This window comes from Scomber scombrus, chromosome 3 (assembly GCF_963691925.1).
Source record: "Scomber scombrus chromosome 3, fScoSco1.1, whole genome shotgun sequence".
Lineage (NCBI taxonomy): Eukaryota > Metazoa > Chordata > Actinopteri > Scombriformes > Scombridae > Scomber > Scomber scombrus.
Genome location: NC_084972.1, coordinates 24,750,597 through 24,767,556, shown reverse-complemented (window position 1 = coordinate 24,767,556; position 16,960 = coordinate 24,750,597). Strand labels below are relative to the sequence as shown.

The following is a 16,960-nucleotide window of genomic DNA, read 5'->3' as shown; positions in this document are numbered from 1 at the left end:
GACGGCTGTTGTGATGCAGCAGGAAGGGAGTGAGAGGCAGGGCGGTGACGTCACTGCCTCTGCATAGCCACCCAGCGGGGAGGGTGACAGGGTGCATCCAGGGGCAAATACCCCACCAAGATACTCACCTCAAACTCTACATTCTAATTGTTTTTTATGTTTTTGTTTGGTTGTTTTTGGTTTTTTGTGTGTGTTTTTTTTTGCTGGGGGGCTCTTTCATACCATCAGCCATCACACTGTAAAACACCACGGCCCCGGCCCAGTACCTCCCACTCGCATTAAAAAAGACTGAAGCTGTCCTTACTATTACTACTACTCAATACAAAAACATATATTATCTCTAGCAAAATTTCTCACTCACACACACACACACACACACACACACACACACACACACACACACACACACACACACACACACACACACACATACACACACACCAGCAAAACTTTGCAAAACAGAAACCAAACTTTATTGTTATACCCTTATATATTAATTTTGATTTGCACAACTACATAACACCACAGCTTCCTGTACCTCCCACTACAAAAAGACTGACACTGTCCTTACTATTACTACTACTCATTAAAGATACATCTTATCTTAGTGTATATTTAGTAAACTTTTACACACACACCAGCAAAACTTTGCACAACAGAAACCAAACCTTACCGTCATTATGTCATCCAACCTGGACACACTAAAATACTGTACAAACTCTAAAATCTGTGAAAACTAGACCCTTCTATATATATTGAATTTGATTTGCACCATTAGCCATCAGACTGCACAATACCACAGCTCCCAGCATATCCCACTAAAAAAAGACTGATGCTGTCCTTACCATTTTAATTCCAGAAACATTGCACTTATATAATCTCAGGATATTGCACATTTATACATATTACAGATTTATTTAAACAGAGATTGTTTACTGTATATAGTATTTTATTTTATTTATTCTATCACTTTTACCCTTATGCTGCAACTTTTTTTCCCACTGTACTGCTGTGCCATTTGCATTTCTCTTATCTTGAGCAAACTTTCACACACACACCAGGAAAACCATATCGTCTTCATGTCATCCCATTTAGACATACTAAAATACTGCACACACTCTAAATCTGTGAAAACTAGACCCTCATGTAATGACATTGATTTGTAATTTATTTAATTTTGTTTAAGTTTGCTTTTTCTTTGTATTACTGTATTGATGTATTATTATCTGGGCACCATCTCTAGCATATTATTGCCATATTACTGTTGTTGCTATGGTAAACCTGTTGTAAGTTCCATTATATAAATAAAGATTAAAAAAAAAAAAAAAGGATGCATCCAGGGCTGCAGGGGCCCATTTAAATGTGTTATCGCCAACAAATATATGTAGATATGTATATTCCACTAAAAAATGTGTCTCAAGGTTTGTGGATATTGAAAACCAATGTGTAAAAAAAAAAAAAGGAGACAACTAACCATCAATTTTATGAATGTCAGTATGCATCAGGATTCTGCGGGGAAAAAATAGGATTATTTTGACACTCAGACCAACCACTCAATCAAGCTTGAGGCCAAGGATGTAATATTATACTGTGAAAACAACCAGAAAGTTCAACAGACTGTCAGTTTATTAATTTTACTGGGAAAATTTCACATCCATAAATCCAAGGTCTCAAGGGTTTGCACACTGAACTTTTCATGACTGAATTTAGAAAGTATTTTGAGTCTATCAAACTTATAAACTTTAAGAAATGTGCACATAGTTAGTATGCTTTAGAATCTTTTTTTTTTAAATCAGATTTTTATTACCTACCTTTTCTACTGATTTATTATTACCCTTTTTTCCTGTTACCATGTTGACTGTATCAACAAATTGAGAACTTGGAAAATCTGCCTTTAGTTTTGGTGTACCAAACATATGGAAATATCTTCAACGAATCCTCAAGATTGACACTCTCCCTAATCCTGGACAATTAAAGACTATGATCTCAAACCACTTAATTTTTAGTGTGTATAAATGACTCATTTTACTGTTTAAAGATCCCCTCCAGAAATATTTTAAGATGTATATAAAAGACTCTGAGTAGAAATATGAGTATGAATAACAATTTGTGTAGTTTTTCCACAAAAAGTTCTTGTTAAAATTTTTTAAATGACATTTACTTGTTCTCCCTCATTAAAAATTCAAGAAACTATAATTATGAAAGTAAATTTCATTTCTAAAGTATAACGGCTGCATCGGCTGTAATGTCAATTTTCAGTGTACGTGCGCTGGAGGCTTCAAGTTTCCATATCACACTTGTGTAAGTTGAATACTGGACCAGGATTAACTCCAAACTAGTTGTGATGTCACAAATCCTGCTCTCAGATCTTTGGTGAGCACAGAGAAACTTTAGACCTTCAGCAGATGAATGTAGTGTCAAACCTAGGACATACATCATTTTGCATGGTGAAGCTCAAAAACCAAGTGAAGAAACACAAAGAAACACTTATATTTGAGTGGAGGGGGACTTTAATATGCAATAAGATGTATAATTTACTCATTTTTTTTACACATAAAATCCTTATTTCACTGCTCTTTGCACCACCTAACTTTGCACTTGTATGCATGTTTACAGTTTGTCCTGTTTAAAGACACCAATTAATACGTTTCTGCCTAAATATGAACCATAAAGTGTGTAAACTTGCATTCTCCTGACTATGTGGAGTCTTTTCTGAGTTGATTCTGCAGAAAAACACACACAGTTGTAAGTAATAACAGTTCTAATGGCTTTGTTCCAATAAGTGGATCAATGAGCCAGTCTTCACAACCAGGGCTTTGGCATACTTGCACATCTAATTGGAATAAATGGCCATGATTAATGTTATTAGTTACACCTGTGTTTGACAGGTTAAAATAACATTATGGCAACTGCCTGATATTAGATGCTATTAAACATTGGATAGAGTATAAAGTAGCTCCATGGCTCATGCAGTTTGGACTACATATACCTGTGTGTTAGTGAGTAATTCATTACATAAATGAACTTATTTTTCACTTGTCAACTTAGCTTTACACTCTTGTATGTATTTTTTTTTACCCTCACACTCCTACACGTTTTTTTTTCTAATGTTGACACTTCAAAGAAATTGAGGCTTTAATAATTGCAGGTGAAATAATTTAAAAGCCATATTTTTCATATTTCCCACAACATAGTTTTAAAACATGCTAGGTATGTCACTCACAACACTTAAAAAAAAGAAAAAAGGTATTGCTACAGTTTAAAACTTTTAGTTTTACTTTAAAACCACAATCAGCAGCAGAGAGATTTGTCTCTGTTAATAAATACCAGGCATACATCACAATCAACTGCTCATTTGCAGACTTGAATTTTAGTGGATGTCTTGGCTTTATCAATATAGTGACTTGGCTTCTTAGTTGGAAAAAACAAAACAAATCATGTACTGGTGATGCCACTGGATATTTGAATATATATCTATAGTACGTACAGTACAACCTTACTGGGATTGAGTAAGAATTTAGTACTGGGATTATTACTGTCCTCTCTGCACTATTCAAAGTGCCGTGAAAATCCCTCTGCCAGTAAAACATGCATCTCAAGTGTCATATTTATATATTTAGCAGGCGGCTGGATGCCAGCTGAACAACATAACCAATCACTAACAACATTGCCACTGTATCCCCAAGGACCAAATGAATGTGCACATCTCTCTTGAGCATAACACGACCAAGTGAAAAACTATAACACACACACACACACACACACACACACACACACACACACACACACACACACACACACACACACACACACACACACACACACACACACACACACACACACACACACACACACACACACACACACACACACACACACACAGAGAACAGGAGAGAATATATTTTTTGTCAATCTTTTATTAGTAAACAAGTTGACAATTCCCTTTTACAGATTTTGAAGTACACTGCAAACAAGTGTCTCAGGCATTTTGTTACAATCAATATGAAACATAGTAACAAGCTAAATATGGTAACTACAGTGCTGATGATATTACTGCAAATAGTGTAGAGGTCTATTGTGGTCACACAACTGGCTTAGAATAGAATATTGTTGATTTGTGTGCAATTTGATGGTATATATCTACACTGAAAAATATACATAATATAGATTTATCACATTCCCAGGGCCGGCCCAAGACTATTGGTATTTTTCAATGCAAAACTGGCACACAACTTCTATCCATGCCTCCGGTTTGCAAATTAGGCGAGAAAAAAACAAAAACAAAACATGTGTCAAGCCAGCCTTCATTATCAAAATTCAAACATTTTAAAGCAGTTATTTGATTTGCACTTTAAATCATTATATTACATCAAAGATATAAAAAAGGTTAATTATGCATGGTGTAGTAAAATAACGTTGACATCATTTGGCACCATGTTCTTCATATCAATAAGAACCGAGCAAATGGTCAAAACCTAAAAAAAACATCAAAAGGGACATTATGAATTCTGACGCATTTACAAGAATATTCATCAAGTTCACAGAGAAAGTAACAGACTGCAGAAAAGGGTGTTGGTGATATGGGCCAATTAATACAAACAGTAAGTCAAAGTGCAGCTTTCAAAGTACCAGAATTATTCCCTTTTTTATCATAATTGCTGAAGCTGTAGTAAATACTAGGTGGAATTAACATTATGATCTAGTGCAGGGTGACTAATTGAAAACAGCCGAGTGCACCAAAAATGAATTGCAAGTTTGGGATGCCGCTCTGGTTTTCAAGGCATTGGCTTGGCCCCCTCACACTACTCATTTGATCAACTATGTATGAGCGGAACTGTCATCAAATCAGCATAAAATGTAAACCTGTCATTACCATCTGTCGGAAACTGAGGGAATGAGATCACATTTTTGCACAAGAGTGTTGCTCTACTGTGCAAATGTTTCACTCTGACGGATTTTATTGGATTAGGTCACATTTTACCTTTGTCATAACAACAACTATTGCTCTCTTTAGGAAAATCCTGAAAAAAGCAAAGGCAGCAATATATAGGCAGTACACAACTCGTCAGTAACAGCTACATTTAAAGTTTTTTTTAAAGGCAAATAAAGTTGATGTATGAAGAGAAAAGCAAAAAATCCATATTTGTAAATGCAGTCTAATTAAGCCCACATCGCTGATTTTTTGGCAACTTTGTAAAGAGGTTTTGTGGCTGTAAGGGCTCAAAAGGTACAAACAAACATGACATTACACAGAATTAATAAATCGGCAGGGGCTCATCAGGCAACTGAAGTTCAATTAGGCCAAGAAATTAATCTACAGAGATTAAACACACAGGATCGCAAAGCGATAATGATTTTCTTGAATGTAAGAGGTGATGAAAGGGCTCTGTGAAAGCTGCTTTATACTGTCCCATATAAACCAGCCCGACAGTAAGTGCCTGGTGTTTAGAGGAATGAGGCAAAAGAAGTGAGAGAAAGGAAAATCAGAAAGCAGATCCTGGAACAAAGCACATATAGTAATTGAGAGCAGAATGGAGACTAAGGTTCATTAAAGGGTCAGCATGTCGACACAGTGCCACGTCTGATTCTGCACCTATAACCCTCTCACTAAAGGCCAAGTTAAGCTCTCAAGAACTTAAGAGTTTCACTGAATGAGGTCTAGTTTAAGGATCTCATTGTTTTTATCGTAGGCCAGGTAGTGAAACAACGTTGGACGTGTGAGCCAGGGCCGATTACATGTAGAAAAAAAAAAGGAAAGATGAAAAATGTTTATAGGACAATTAAAGAATTTGGCAAGATCTCACAAATTCAGGCTCCCCTGTAAAACTGTTTTAAAGTAGCAGCAAAGGATTAAAGACAGCCAGCCTTGCCAGCAAACAGTTAAAATGGGATTAGAGAAAAATAAAGCACAAGTAATATTGTGAAACAACTAACAGGATATTCTGTGCACTATGGGGCACTTCATACACAGGATTTTGTTAGTATGTTATTGCAGTTACGAGTGGAAACGTGGAACATACACGAGCAGCTGGAACTGTTAACATATAATAAACATGGAGACTATCAACAGAGTCAGCATTTTAAGTGCCATCGCTGTGAGATGTGGACGTTAAGATAACAAATATTTTCCTATATTTGTTATCATTCTCAGGATGAAATAACAATCAAAATATCTTTACAAGCTAAAGAGATAATAACAACAATATATAAGAGGAAGCAGGCTGCCACACACCTTTCATTTCTGCATCTGTAATGGTGTGATAGTGGTTTACATCAAGACACCCATTTTGTAATTTCCCTTGAATAATATCTTGATGAAAACAACAATCACACAATAATCATGTTTTTATTTAGCATGCACAGTCCTACTTGAGTGTGAGTGTGACTGGAAACGACAAACATCCCTCCAGATATCCTTTGAGCAAATGCTGATAAATAACCTCATATTCATCACATCTAATGATGACATATTAGTGATATTACACTTGAACTGTAAAAATGGATTCTTCAAGAAGTTGGGAAACATGTCCAAAAAAACAAACGGCAATAACTTAAGCACTATCAAAATCATTTGGTGAGATTGAAACCCATTTTCATTTATCTTTTGGGTGAAAAAAAAAGTACATGTACAAATTTACAAGTACACATGACTCCTGAATCCATGAATCAGTAAGTTCTTATCCAACCTACGGCTACGATACACCAGACAGAGGCTGATGTCCATTGTAGAAGCCAGTAAAGTTGTATGTCACTAACACCATCAATGTATTGATGCAAGCATTATGTGGTCAGTGGACAGTGGTCAGTTGAACTATTTCTCTCTGACATGATGATTTGTTGCCGCAAAAATACATTTGCTGAGGTCATCAGAGTGGCACGGTTTCACCTGGGTGTCGTTGACGACAGGGTGTTTTTAACAGAGCGTGGGAGCTGTAAGTTGAAGCAAGGTAAGCAAAGGTCAGGTCACAGGTCACAGGTCACGTGGGGACAGTCACCGGCATCATCAGCAGCACGTCCTGCGAGACTCTGAGGCTTGCCGTCCCAGTTTGAAACCTTTTCCTGAAGTTCCTGCTGCATCTACAACAGGGATGCGCTTACCTGTGAGGAGACATTTACATACTGTAAGCTTTACAGCATTCAGCCTACCGTCTGACTTTCATTACCACATACATTTTTATTTTAAAATGACACCATGTTTCCTTGATATAGACCTGCGGATGTGTAAATAAAGTTTTGTCTTCTTCTTCATGGCAGTACTACATACTAGTAACTGACATTAATTCTGTAGCTGCAGTCAGATTACACAAACTCTGAGCAAGTTTTCAGTATTTTCCTGTGAACTATAAAAATAACAAAAATGTACTAAAAAAAGTTACTCACATAAAATGTAACAGATGCCATGATAAAGTTAATTCTGCCTTTTTTTCCAACCTGGCATTACCTGTAGCTTACCCTGAACCAGCTCATCATTGTAAGACATTTGATTCACAAACTTAAAAAATGATAATTGAAACATTTTGAAACTACAGTATACCTGTCACTGGCAATATTGTTCAAAACATACCAGATTTAAAACACATTGTACAAGGACAATTACGTTAATTCTGTATATTGTTTAATTTGTCAAAGGAAACTTTAGCTCAATGGGAACCTGAGGATGTGCAGGCCAACAGCGCCAAAAGGCTCAAGATACACACTTACTTATCTCTATAAACACCTCGTTGATGTTAATGGCATTCTTGGCACTGCTTTCTACAAAGATGGCATGGATGGAATCAGCATAGTCCTTGGCATCCTTCTCCGGGACTTCCCTGTAAATACAAGAAGTCTAAATACTTATGTTCCAATATGCACACAGATTGTCCAATTTCATGCATGACCTGAAAACCATTAAATGTCTCTCTACAGTTGCCATATGGGAGATTGGCCCATATTGTGGATGTTCTCATTACAAACAGCGAACAAATATCTGAGTCTGGCAGATTTTTCATTTTTGTGGAAGATGCAGGACAGTAACCAGAAATTTTACAACAGCGCCTAAGAATACAAATTAGTAAATGATAAATACTGCAAGGAGCTATTTTAGTTGACTATAAAAAAGTCTTCAACTCTACAGAACTTAATAGCGATAATTGTAAAGGTGAACAAAATTAAAGATGTGTAAGTCTGATCACTTAATCTTCTGCAATAGACCAATTACACAGAATATTAGTATGAGAGCCCACTTTTTCAAAACAGGATACATGTGCAAAGAGTACATTTTAGTGGTACTTCTTACAGAGAAGAAATTATTACCTAAAAGGTAAAAAGAAAAACTAAAAGGAATTAAAATAACTCACAAGATTTTTTACAGTTATTCTTTTTATTTTACAATTTCAAAAAAAAAAAAGCCCCATCATAAATCTCAAGTTATAAACGAGGAAGCATCATCATACTGCACACAAAGGATCTGCAATTAGGGCTCACCTTGCGTCTGACAGGTCACATTTGTTGCCAGCAATGGCTACAACTATATTAGGAGGGCCGTGCTGTCGTAGCTCCTTCACCCAATTCTTCAGTGTCTGGAAGGACTCCTAATGATACACGTAACACATAAGCAACATAATACAACAAGCTGACAAGCACATACTATCTCCTGTGAAAGTCTCCTGCGCTAAACCTTTATAAATAACACATTATATCTTGTTTGTTTAATTTCTGTAGTGTAAAAACGACAATTTGAAATTTTACGGGGGGTTATGTACTGGGAGCAGTCAACAGGCAACCAGCTGATACTCCAGGAAGTTACTGTGCCTGGTTCAGCCCATAAGCTGCTGTACAATGGTGAATTAAATTAGTGAGCTTTAAAAGGTGATGGTAGGCAGATTTAGTTAACTTTGGGCAAAGCCAGGCTAGCTGTTTTTCTCTGTTTCCAGTCTTCATGCTTAGCTAAGCTAACCAGCTGCTGGTTTAGGCTTCATATTTTTTATATTCATATTTTTTTCTTTTGTACAGCACTTTGGTCCACTGTGGTTGTTTTAAAGTGCTTAACAAATAAAGTTGGATTGGATTGGATATTTTATTGCTCTTCTCATATAAACACTTTGTAAGATAGTGAATGAGCTTATTTCCGAAAATGTTAAATTATGCCTTCAATACACACATAAATGAAAACTTCAGGAAAGACAACAAATCTATATACTACATACTGGGATTATTGATTGAGCAGCAAAGTAAACAATACCTCTTTTGTGATGTCATAAACAATGATGGCCGCCGCTGAACCTCTGTAGTACATCGGTGCCAGAGCTCGAAACTGTAGGAAGAAGAGAAAGGATGGGTATGGGTAAGCAGTGATAACTAATGCATGTATCAATCCTTCAAATAAAAAGGGACGTCCACTGTTGGACCAGTATGATCTACTGACATCATTAAGGCAGCATATGGCTTTAAAAACCACAAAAAACTGAACATGATGATCAATCAATGCAGACTTATATTTGAAGACTGTTTACCTTGATTTCCTTCCAGTTTTTCATTTCTGGATATGAAAAGGCTATTCCAAATATCATTGATGTTTAATTGTACAATCATAGACAAACAAGGCTTTTCATAGGCTATGGTTAATCCATTACACGGGCACAGACATATGGTGATTACGTCACTGTGTGTTTCTTTAGGCTGTATAATACTGACTGTAACAAACTCAAAACAGAGCATAAAAATAAGTAAAGAAAAATCCCACCAAGTACCATTTTACAAAACCAAAGGCTCAGTGTTCTGGGCCTACAGTATAAGCCACACGGCTTTATTTAAAATGGAAGTATAGCGAGTCTTTCCACCAAGACCTCACACATGTGGTAGCCATCAAGAGAAAGATGAGCAGAATGTGTCAAAAGCTGTTAGCGTTGTGATATTTATGGAAGACTTTACATTTGATCTTAACTCAATACATCACAAAGCCCAGCGTAATCAAAACAGCATGTGCAACATTTCTAAATCCATAGCTGGGAGGCACTGATTTCAAGTTTTTGTTTTGGTATTTTTCTGGTAAAATAGTTTCCTACATACACTGAAACCTGGCTTCAACAATTAGTCTGCTGCCATAATATTTGAAAATGGATTGTTTTTTCTTTCAGTCTGAAGAGAACGATGAGACTAAACCCTACTATAACATCTCTAAAAGTATCTGAGCTGCCCAAACATCCAGGGAGTTTTGTCAACACCTTATAAACACAATTGAAAGCAAAGCAACAGAAATAAATTATTCCTTTACCAGAATTTGAGTCATAAAGTCATCAACAACTCATACACAAGTGGAGTATGAGGCCATTTCACACTTTTAATTATTTGCTGAAATAAATATGGACTATTAGCTCTTGATCTCAACACTATTGAAAATAATTGTGAACCTGTAAATGTTTAACAAAACTTACTGTACTGTATAATTCAAGATTTAAAAGTTTCTGAAAGGATTATTTTCCATCTACAACTTCTATCCTTTGAGACTTTTCAGGCCTTCTTGCAATACAAGCTGGACTGGGGTTTTCGTTTCTCATTTGAGAAATTAACTGACTAATAAAACCCATGTGTCATGTATTAACTAATGATATTTATATTAAAAGAAACAGCCCGTGTCTCAAAAAGACCTTCACTTATAATGACCCTGCCTTCCCGCCAATTCTATTTTCCTTTACAATATGATGGAATAAACTATCCATCTTGGAGTGACACTGTTACCTCAGGAAAGCACACATTCCACATAATTATAGTTGTTACTGGCCCCAAGTCCACCGATGGGAATCCAACTTGGGATATTTGGCAGAGGCACTGAGGAGAATGCTGTCTGTTTCATTGGCTAGTGTTGGGCTGCACCACCGCCAGTCCTGTGTGGTCTATCTCTGCCTTAACCCAAAGAGCAATCACAGCGAGGCCAGACGTCTGGCCACACAGTGGCCCAGAGAACAGCCTCAGTGATGCTTGGAGAGTTTAATAATTGGCAAAACCACAAGTTGGGTGCATAATGAAAAGATCTCTTCAATGCAAGTAGGATGCAAGGTTCCTCTTTCTTGTTTTCTGTGAGAAGGAAAAGTCAGATGAGGAGGCCTGGATGGGCTGTTGACAGCTGGGCTCAGATGTACTCACAAGGCCTCATCTGGTCTAGAGATATGGGTATGTGGACAGTAGAAGTCACAGAGCTCTCCTTCCTTATTTCTTCCTCCATGTGCATTGGCTGACTCTGTTTTCCCCTTTCTCAACTCAACAGATTTTGATAGTTCAATTCTCCACAGAGGTTAGAAAACAAGCCATGAAAGGCTTCACACACACACACACACACACACACACACACACACACACACACACACACACACACACACACACACTCACACTCACACTCACACTCACACTCACACTCACACTCACACTCACACTCACACTCACACTCACACACACTCACACTCACACTCACACTCACACTCACACACTCACACACACACACACACACACACACACACACACACACACACACTAAACCTACCAGAGGAATGCTGCTACTTTCTCACTCACAGATGTGCACCACTTGGGAAACTGAGAGGCTTACATGGGAGTGAAAAGAATTGTGAGAATTGTTGTTTTTTTTTAAAGGTGGAAAAAGACATGAATAAACACAAAGAAATTACAGGAAAACAGTTTGTTACCACAGAAAATGAAAACAGATATTGCACAGAAGAAAACACAAAAGGGGAGACTTAAAGAAAGAAAAGAGGGCACTGTGATGTGGAGTGGCAGTGACTCTCAGATAAGACACAGTAGCAGCACACGCCACTGGGACAGCTTGGGTTTCATCTTATCTTAAACAGGGCTGCATTGATGTCCCCTCAATGGCACGAAGAAGCCGAGGCCCCTTGGGAGGAGGGCCGGGGAGGAAGATAAAAGGACAAGCAGCATCTTATCTCACCTCTCTGGAGAGGACAGCAGCAGGAATAAACCATTGCAGCAGCAGGAGATTTTGTGTATAGAAAAAGAGAAGGGCAGGAACAGAAAAGAGGGAAGTGATGTGGAGTGCTTACACAGAGAAAATGTGGGATTCAGGATCTGAGTCAAAAGCGAAAGCAGTTCCCTACGCTACTGCCTGGGGCTTGGTGTTGTTTGGACAGGCTCAAATGCTAAAATTGGACTTAAACACCTAAAATGTATCCTGTTTCCTGTATCAGTGTCATCTGTAAGCATGGTTTATCTCCTAAAATGTGTGTGGGGGCGACATTCAAATATGATACCTACCTACGGACACACAGGAAATGAGATAACAGTCCCACCTAAACACTGGACATGATACCTGCTGATAAATGCCTTTCACAGGTGTACACACCTTAAAAATACCACAAAAGGAAAGCAATGGCACTCCTTTCTTTGTGTCTTAAAATGTAAGAATGCTATGAGGAAGAAGGAGAGAGGCAGAAAGGAGAGACTGCACAAAGACTAAAGGTCACAAAAGGGATAACTCATAAGAGACTCCCAGATGTTTTCTACTAGACAGATGAAACATAAGGACACAAAAAATGCAAATCCGTCACATCACACATGTCAATTAAACTAAAGAAAAAGGTATTCCTAAAGCATTAGAGCATTACAACAGGCTGATTATTGGTTAGGGGGCAGAACTCCACCTATAGAAAGGTAAATGTTGCCCCCTGTCAGAAGTAATGAATAACTGCACTGCTCAGTTTCTCTGAGGGTCATTCAGGGAGTGCTATGAAAGTAGGTAGCTCTCTCACTGCCTTTAAAACCACATGAGAGGAATGACCAGACTTCTTAATAAACCAAGTCAAGCAGATTGATTACAATATGAAAACGGCACACCAAAACACATGTGGATCGTGCTCAGGACTTGCGATGCAGCAGTCCATTTAAAACAAAGCTGAGGCCAATACCTCAGAGGATGTTACTAACCCGCTCCTGTCCCGCTGTGTCCCAGATCAGGAACTTGTGAAGCTCGTTTTGGTATTGCACTGTCTTGGTCATGAAGGATGCCCTGGTGAAGAGAAATTACTTTAAGATAAACGCAATTACCCAAAAATAATTTTCAAAGTATTGGGACAATAAGAAAAACACACATCTTAACTTCATATCTCATATAAAAAACACAACATCTCAAATGTGAAACAGCGAATAGTTTCGACTAAAAAATGTAAAAAATTACAACAAATTCTTGTCACAAGTGAACTGGGCCTTAAGCAATGTCTTAAAATTGTTTATTTGAGTTGAGCCTTGTCCAAAAAAAACCCATTATTTTTTTTCATTTATAATGTTATGAAACAGAGAATGAGTCTGTTATGAGGATGAAACCAGCACAGCTTTATTTGATAAAGTAAATTAATTCAATTGCGAATGATCTATATTGAATTAGGAGCTGTTTTCATTCTGATAAGTCAGCCAATCATTTTTTTATATTTATTGATTAACTGTATGGTCTTTAAACTTTCAGAAAACTGTGTAAAATGTCCATCATAATTATCTTGCTTATTTCGACAGACCAGCAGCACAAAACACAAAGATATTCATCTGGTTCAGAAGGAAGAACGGGTCGTCCACTATGCGGACAATGGGTGGTTCCATCCATGGCTCCTTCACAGTCATCAGTGTGTGAATGGTCTTTCGATTAGATTACATCCTGATGAGGGGTTGGTATCTTGCTAGGGCATGAGCATGGGCTTTGACATCAACGTATGAATGTGTGGGTGAATGGGTGAATGTTAAAATGTATAGTAAAACGCTTTGAGTCATTAAAAGACCAGAAAGGTGCTATCTAAGTGCAGTCCATTCATCTGTTTACTCTTCATATTTGAGAAGTTTATTTCTTATCTTCTTATCATCTTATTCCTCATTCTTTCAGATCTATTTGGTATTTATTAATCCATAACGTTATTTACAGACTACAGCCTCTTGCATCAGAGACGACAGGAACTTACCCAATTGTTGGGTTGATGTTTGGGTCAAAGCTGTCCTCCACAAATCTCCAAACAATACTCGACTTTCCAACGCCAGTGTCCTGCAGAGACAAAATAAAGACGATGCTTACCAAACATGGTCAGAAACAATAACTAGAAATACAATCACAATGAAAAACACTAATTCTCTGGCAGGATGCCTGGACAGTATTGCTTTTTAGTGGCCTCTTCTTCCTTCCTGCTCTTCTTCCAGGCTTGTAACGGAACGGATGTAAACAAGCATGAGACATCAAACTTACACAGTTTTTTTAATAGTTGATGGTGAAGAAGAGGAGATTGAGAAGGAGGTTAATTCAGGAATATATTAATGAGATGCTGCAAGAGAAAAAAGGCTTTTGCTATTGTTGTATGTAGGGTTAAACCTACCAATTATTTTCATTATCAGTTACTAATTATTTTATTTGATAATCAACTTTAATACGTTAAATGTCTCGTTTTGTCCACCCAACAGTCCCAAACCCAAAGATGTTTAATTTATATGATATGTGACAGAGTAAAGCAGCAAATCCTCACAATGGAGGGACTAAAACTACAGAATATTTGACATTTCTTTGCTTAAAAAAAGGTTTGAAACGATTAGTCGATTACCAAAACAGTTGCGGTTTATTTTTCTGTCAATCAACTAACCGATTAATCAGTGAATTGTTTCAGCTCTATTTATATATAATCTAGATATGCATGAATGTTGTTTCTGTGATGTATTGTGTTATTAAATAGCGGCTGCAGGAGAGACCAGTAATGTTATTTGAGATGGTTATATCAGGAAAACTGCAACTAATGATTACTTCCATTACTGATTTTCATTACTGGTTAATCGGTAACCATTTGTCTGTGAAATGACAGAAAAATAATGTCCAGAGCAACTTTACCAGAGCTCAAGCTGACCATTTTAAATGGTTTGTTTGGTCAGATGAACAGTCCCAAACCTAAAGATACTAAGTTTACAATATTATAAAAATAGAAAGGAAGCGTATCCACACAGTGACAAAGGTTTTTGCTTGATAAATGACAGTTAATCAACTGTTGCTGATTCATTAAATCAACTAATTGTTTCAGCTTTGTTTTAATCTTATTAGTAGATGATGGAGAGGAGGAAATGTTAAGTTACAACAACTAGAGGTGATATTACTTCAGGAATATATTAATGAGATAATGGTAGAGACAAGCATGGCTTATGTTACTGTTATATATAGACTGCCAGTAAGAATTATTTTCATTATTGATTAATATGTTGATTATTTTCTCAATTAATTGATCTGCTGTTTGGTCATGTGGAAAATGTTGATTACTGTTCCCTACAGCCCAAGATGATGTCCTCAGATGTCCAGTTTTGTCCACAACCCAAAGATATCAAAGTTTATTATCATAGAGGACTAAAGAAACACACAAAATATTCACATTTGAGAAGCTGGAACCAAATAACCTGGCTGAAACTGATGTTGACAACTAATTGATTAATAGACTAATCGCTGCAGCTGTAGTTATATGCAGTTAAGACGAACATGAATTTTGCACATGTGGCTGATTTCTTACATTTAAAATGCAGAAAAGACAACAATGTTATTTGAGAATGAAACAACATCGACTCCAATTTGATGGAGCGACAGATTAATTTAAACAGACCTGTCAAACAGGAACCTGGTGTATAGGAGCATTATAAGGCTTATTGTAAGACATTAACGTTATTTGAGGATGACATATTTGAGTCGACACCGACATGACTGCAGCGGCATATTGATCCCCTCTCTCTCTCAAAATGAGTTTGTGATGAAGACCATTGACAGTTTTTTCCACAACTCAAAGATATGTAGGCTTATTGTCACAGAGGACTACATAAAACCAGAAAATATAAACATTAGAGAGGCTGGAATCAGAGAATTTGGCAGAAAATGGCAACTAATGTTGACAACTAATTGATTAATTGACTAATTGCTGCAGGATGTAGTTATATGCAGTTTAGACATCCATGAATTTTGCTCGTGGCTGGTTTTTAGATTTTAAAATACAGAAACGACAACAAGGTTATTAGAAAATGAAACAGCATTGACTCCATTTTGATGGAGCAACAGATTAATGTAAACAGACCTGTCAAACAGGTACCTGGTGTATAGGAGCATTATAATGCTCATTATAAAGCATTAACGTTATTTGACATATTTGAGTCGACTCCTACTGGACTGCAGGTATGAACACATTAATGTAAACACACCTGTCAGTCAGGATGCAGGTGCACTAATTACTGTGGCTCATCTTAATGCTACAGGTATGACTTCAGTACAGTGTGGATTAGAGACATTCATGTTCAGACAAAATTGATGCAGACTTACCCCAAGGAGACACACTTTTAACTCTCTCAGCGCCATATTGATCCCCTATCTCTCTCAAAATGAGTTAGTGATGAAAACCATTGACAGTTGTGCCTCTTAGTACTTAAATAATCTTCAGGTGTTGCTCTCTCTCTTGTGTGTGTTTACAAACAACTTTTACTTCATCGCTTTATCAAAAGCTGCCACACACACACACATACACACACACACACATTCATCCAGGTTTTAGTAAAACAGCTCTTACGACAAGCTTTAAAACGTCCTGTTGCTCGTCGTATTTTCCATATTTAGTGATTATAGTAAACAACCAGCTAGCTAACAGTGAAGCCTCCAAATCCAACAGTCTCCATCTTGAACTACGGCAGCCGATCACGTGACACACACACACACACACACACACTCTCTCTCTCTCTCTCTCTCTCTCTCTCTCTCTCTGTGTGTGTGTGTGTGTGTTTGTGTGTGTGTGTGTGTTTCTATTTGCAGACACACAAAGCACACAGGCTGGATTATTAATTCTGAGTTTTGTTGAGAGGATAAACTAAAAATTAAATATATGTATATAAAAAAATAAAAATTAAAAAAAAGACTTTGAGTGCAGCAGCTTGAGGAAGTAGGTTGAGGAAGTAGTTTGAGTGACAGCTGAGC

At 37.2% G+C, this 16,960-nt stretch overlaps 1 protein-coding gene across 1 annotated transcript; it reads right to left on the bottom strand.

Annotated features, from left to right (window-relative positions):
* Positions 1 to 3,899: 3,899 nt before the first annotated feature.
* On the bottom strand, positions 3,900 to 16,709 carry rab22a (RAB22A, member RAS oncogene family). Its single transcript, XM_062415914.1, has 7 exons — positions 16,316 to 16,709; positions 13,950 to 14,029; positions 12,931 to 13,012; positions 9,224 to 9,295; positions 8,467 to 8,573; positions 7,702 to 7,811; positions 3,900 to 7,098 (listed from the first exon to the last, which is right to left on the bottom strand). Exons 1-7 carry the CDS (start codon positions 16,349 to 16,351, stop codon positions 7,004 to 7,006), a joined length of 582 nt encoding a protein of 193 aa, XP_062271898.1. The 5' UTR covers positions 16,352 to 16,709; the 3' UTR covers positions 3,900 to 7,003.
* Positions 16,710 to 16,960: the final 251 nt, after the last annotated feature.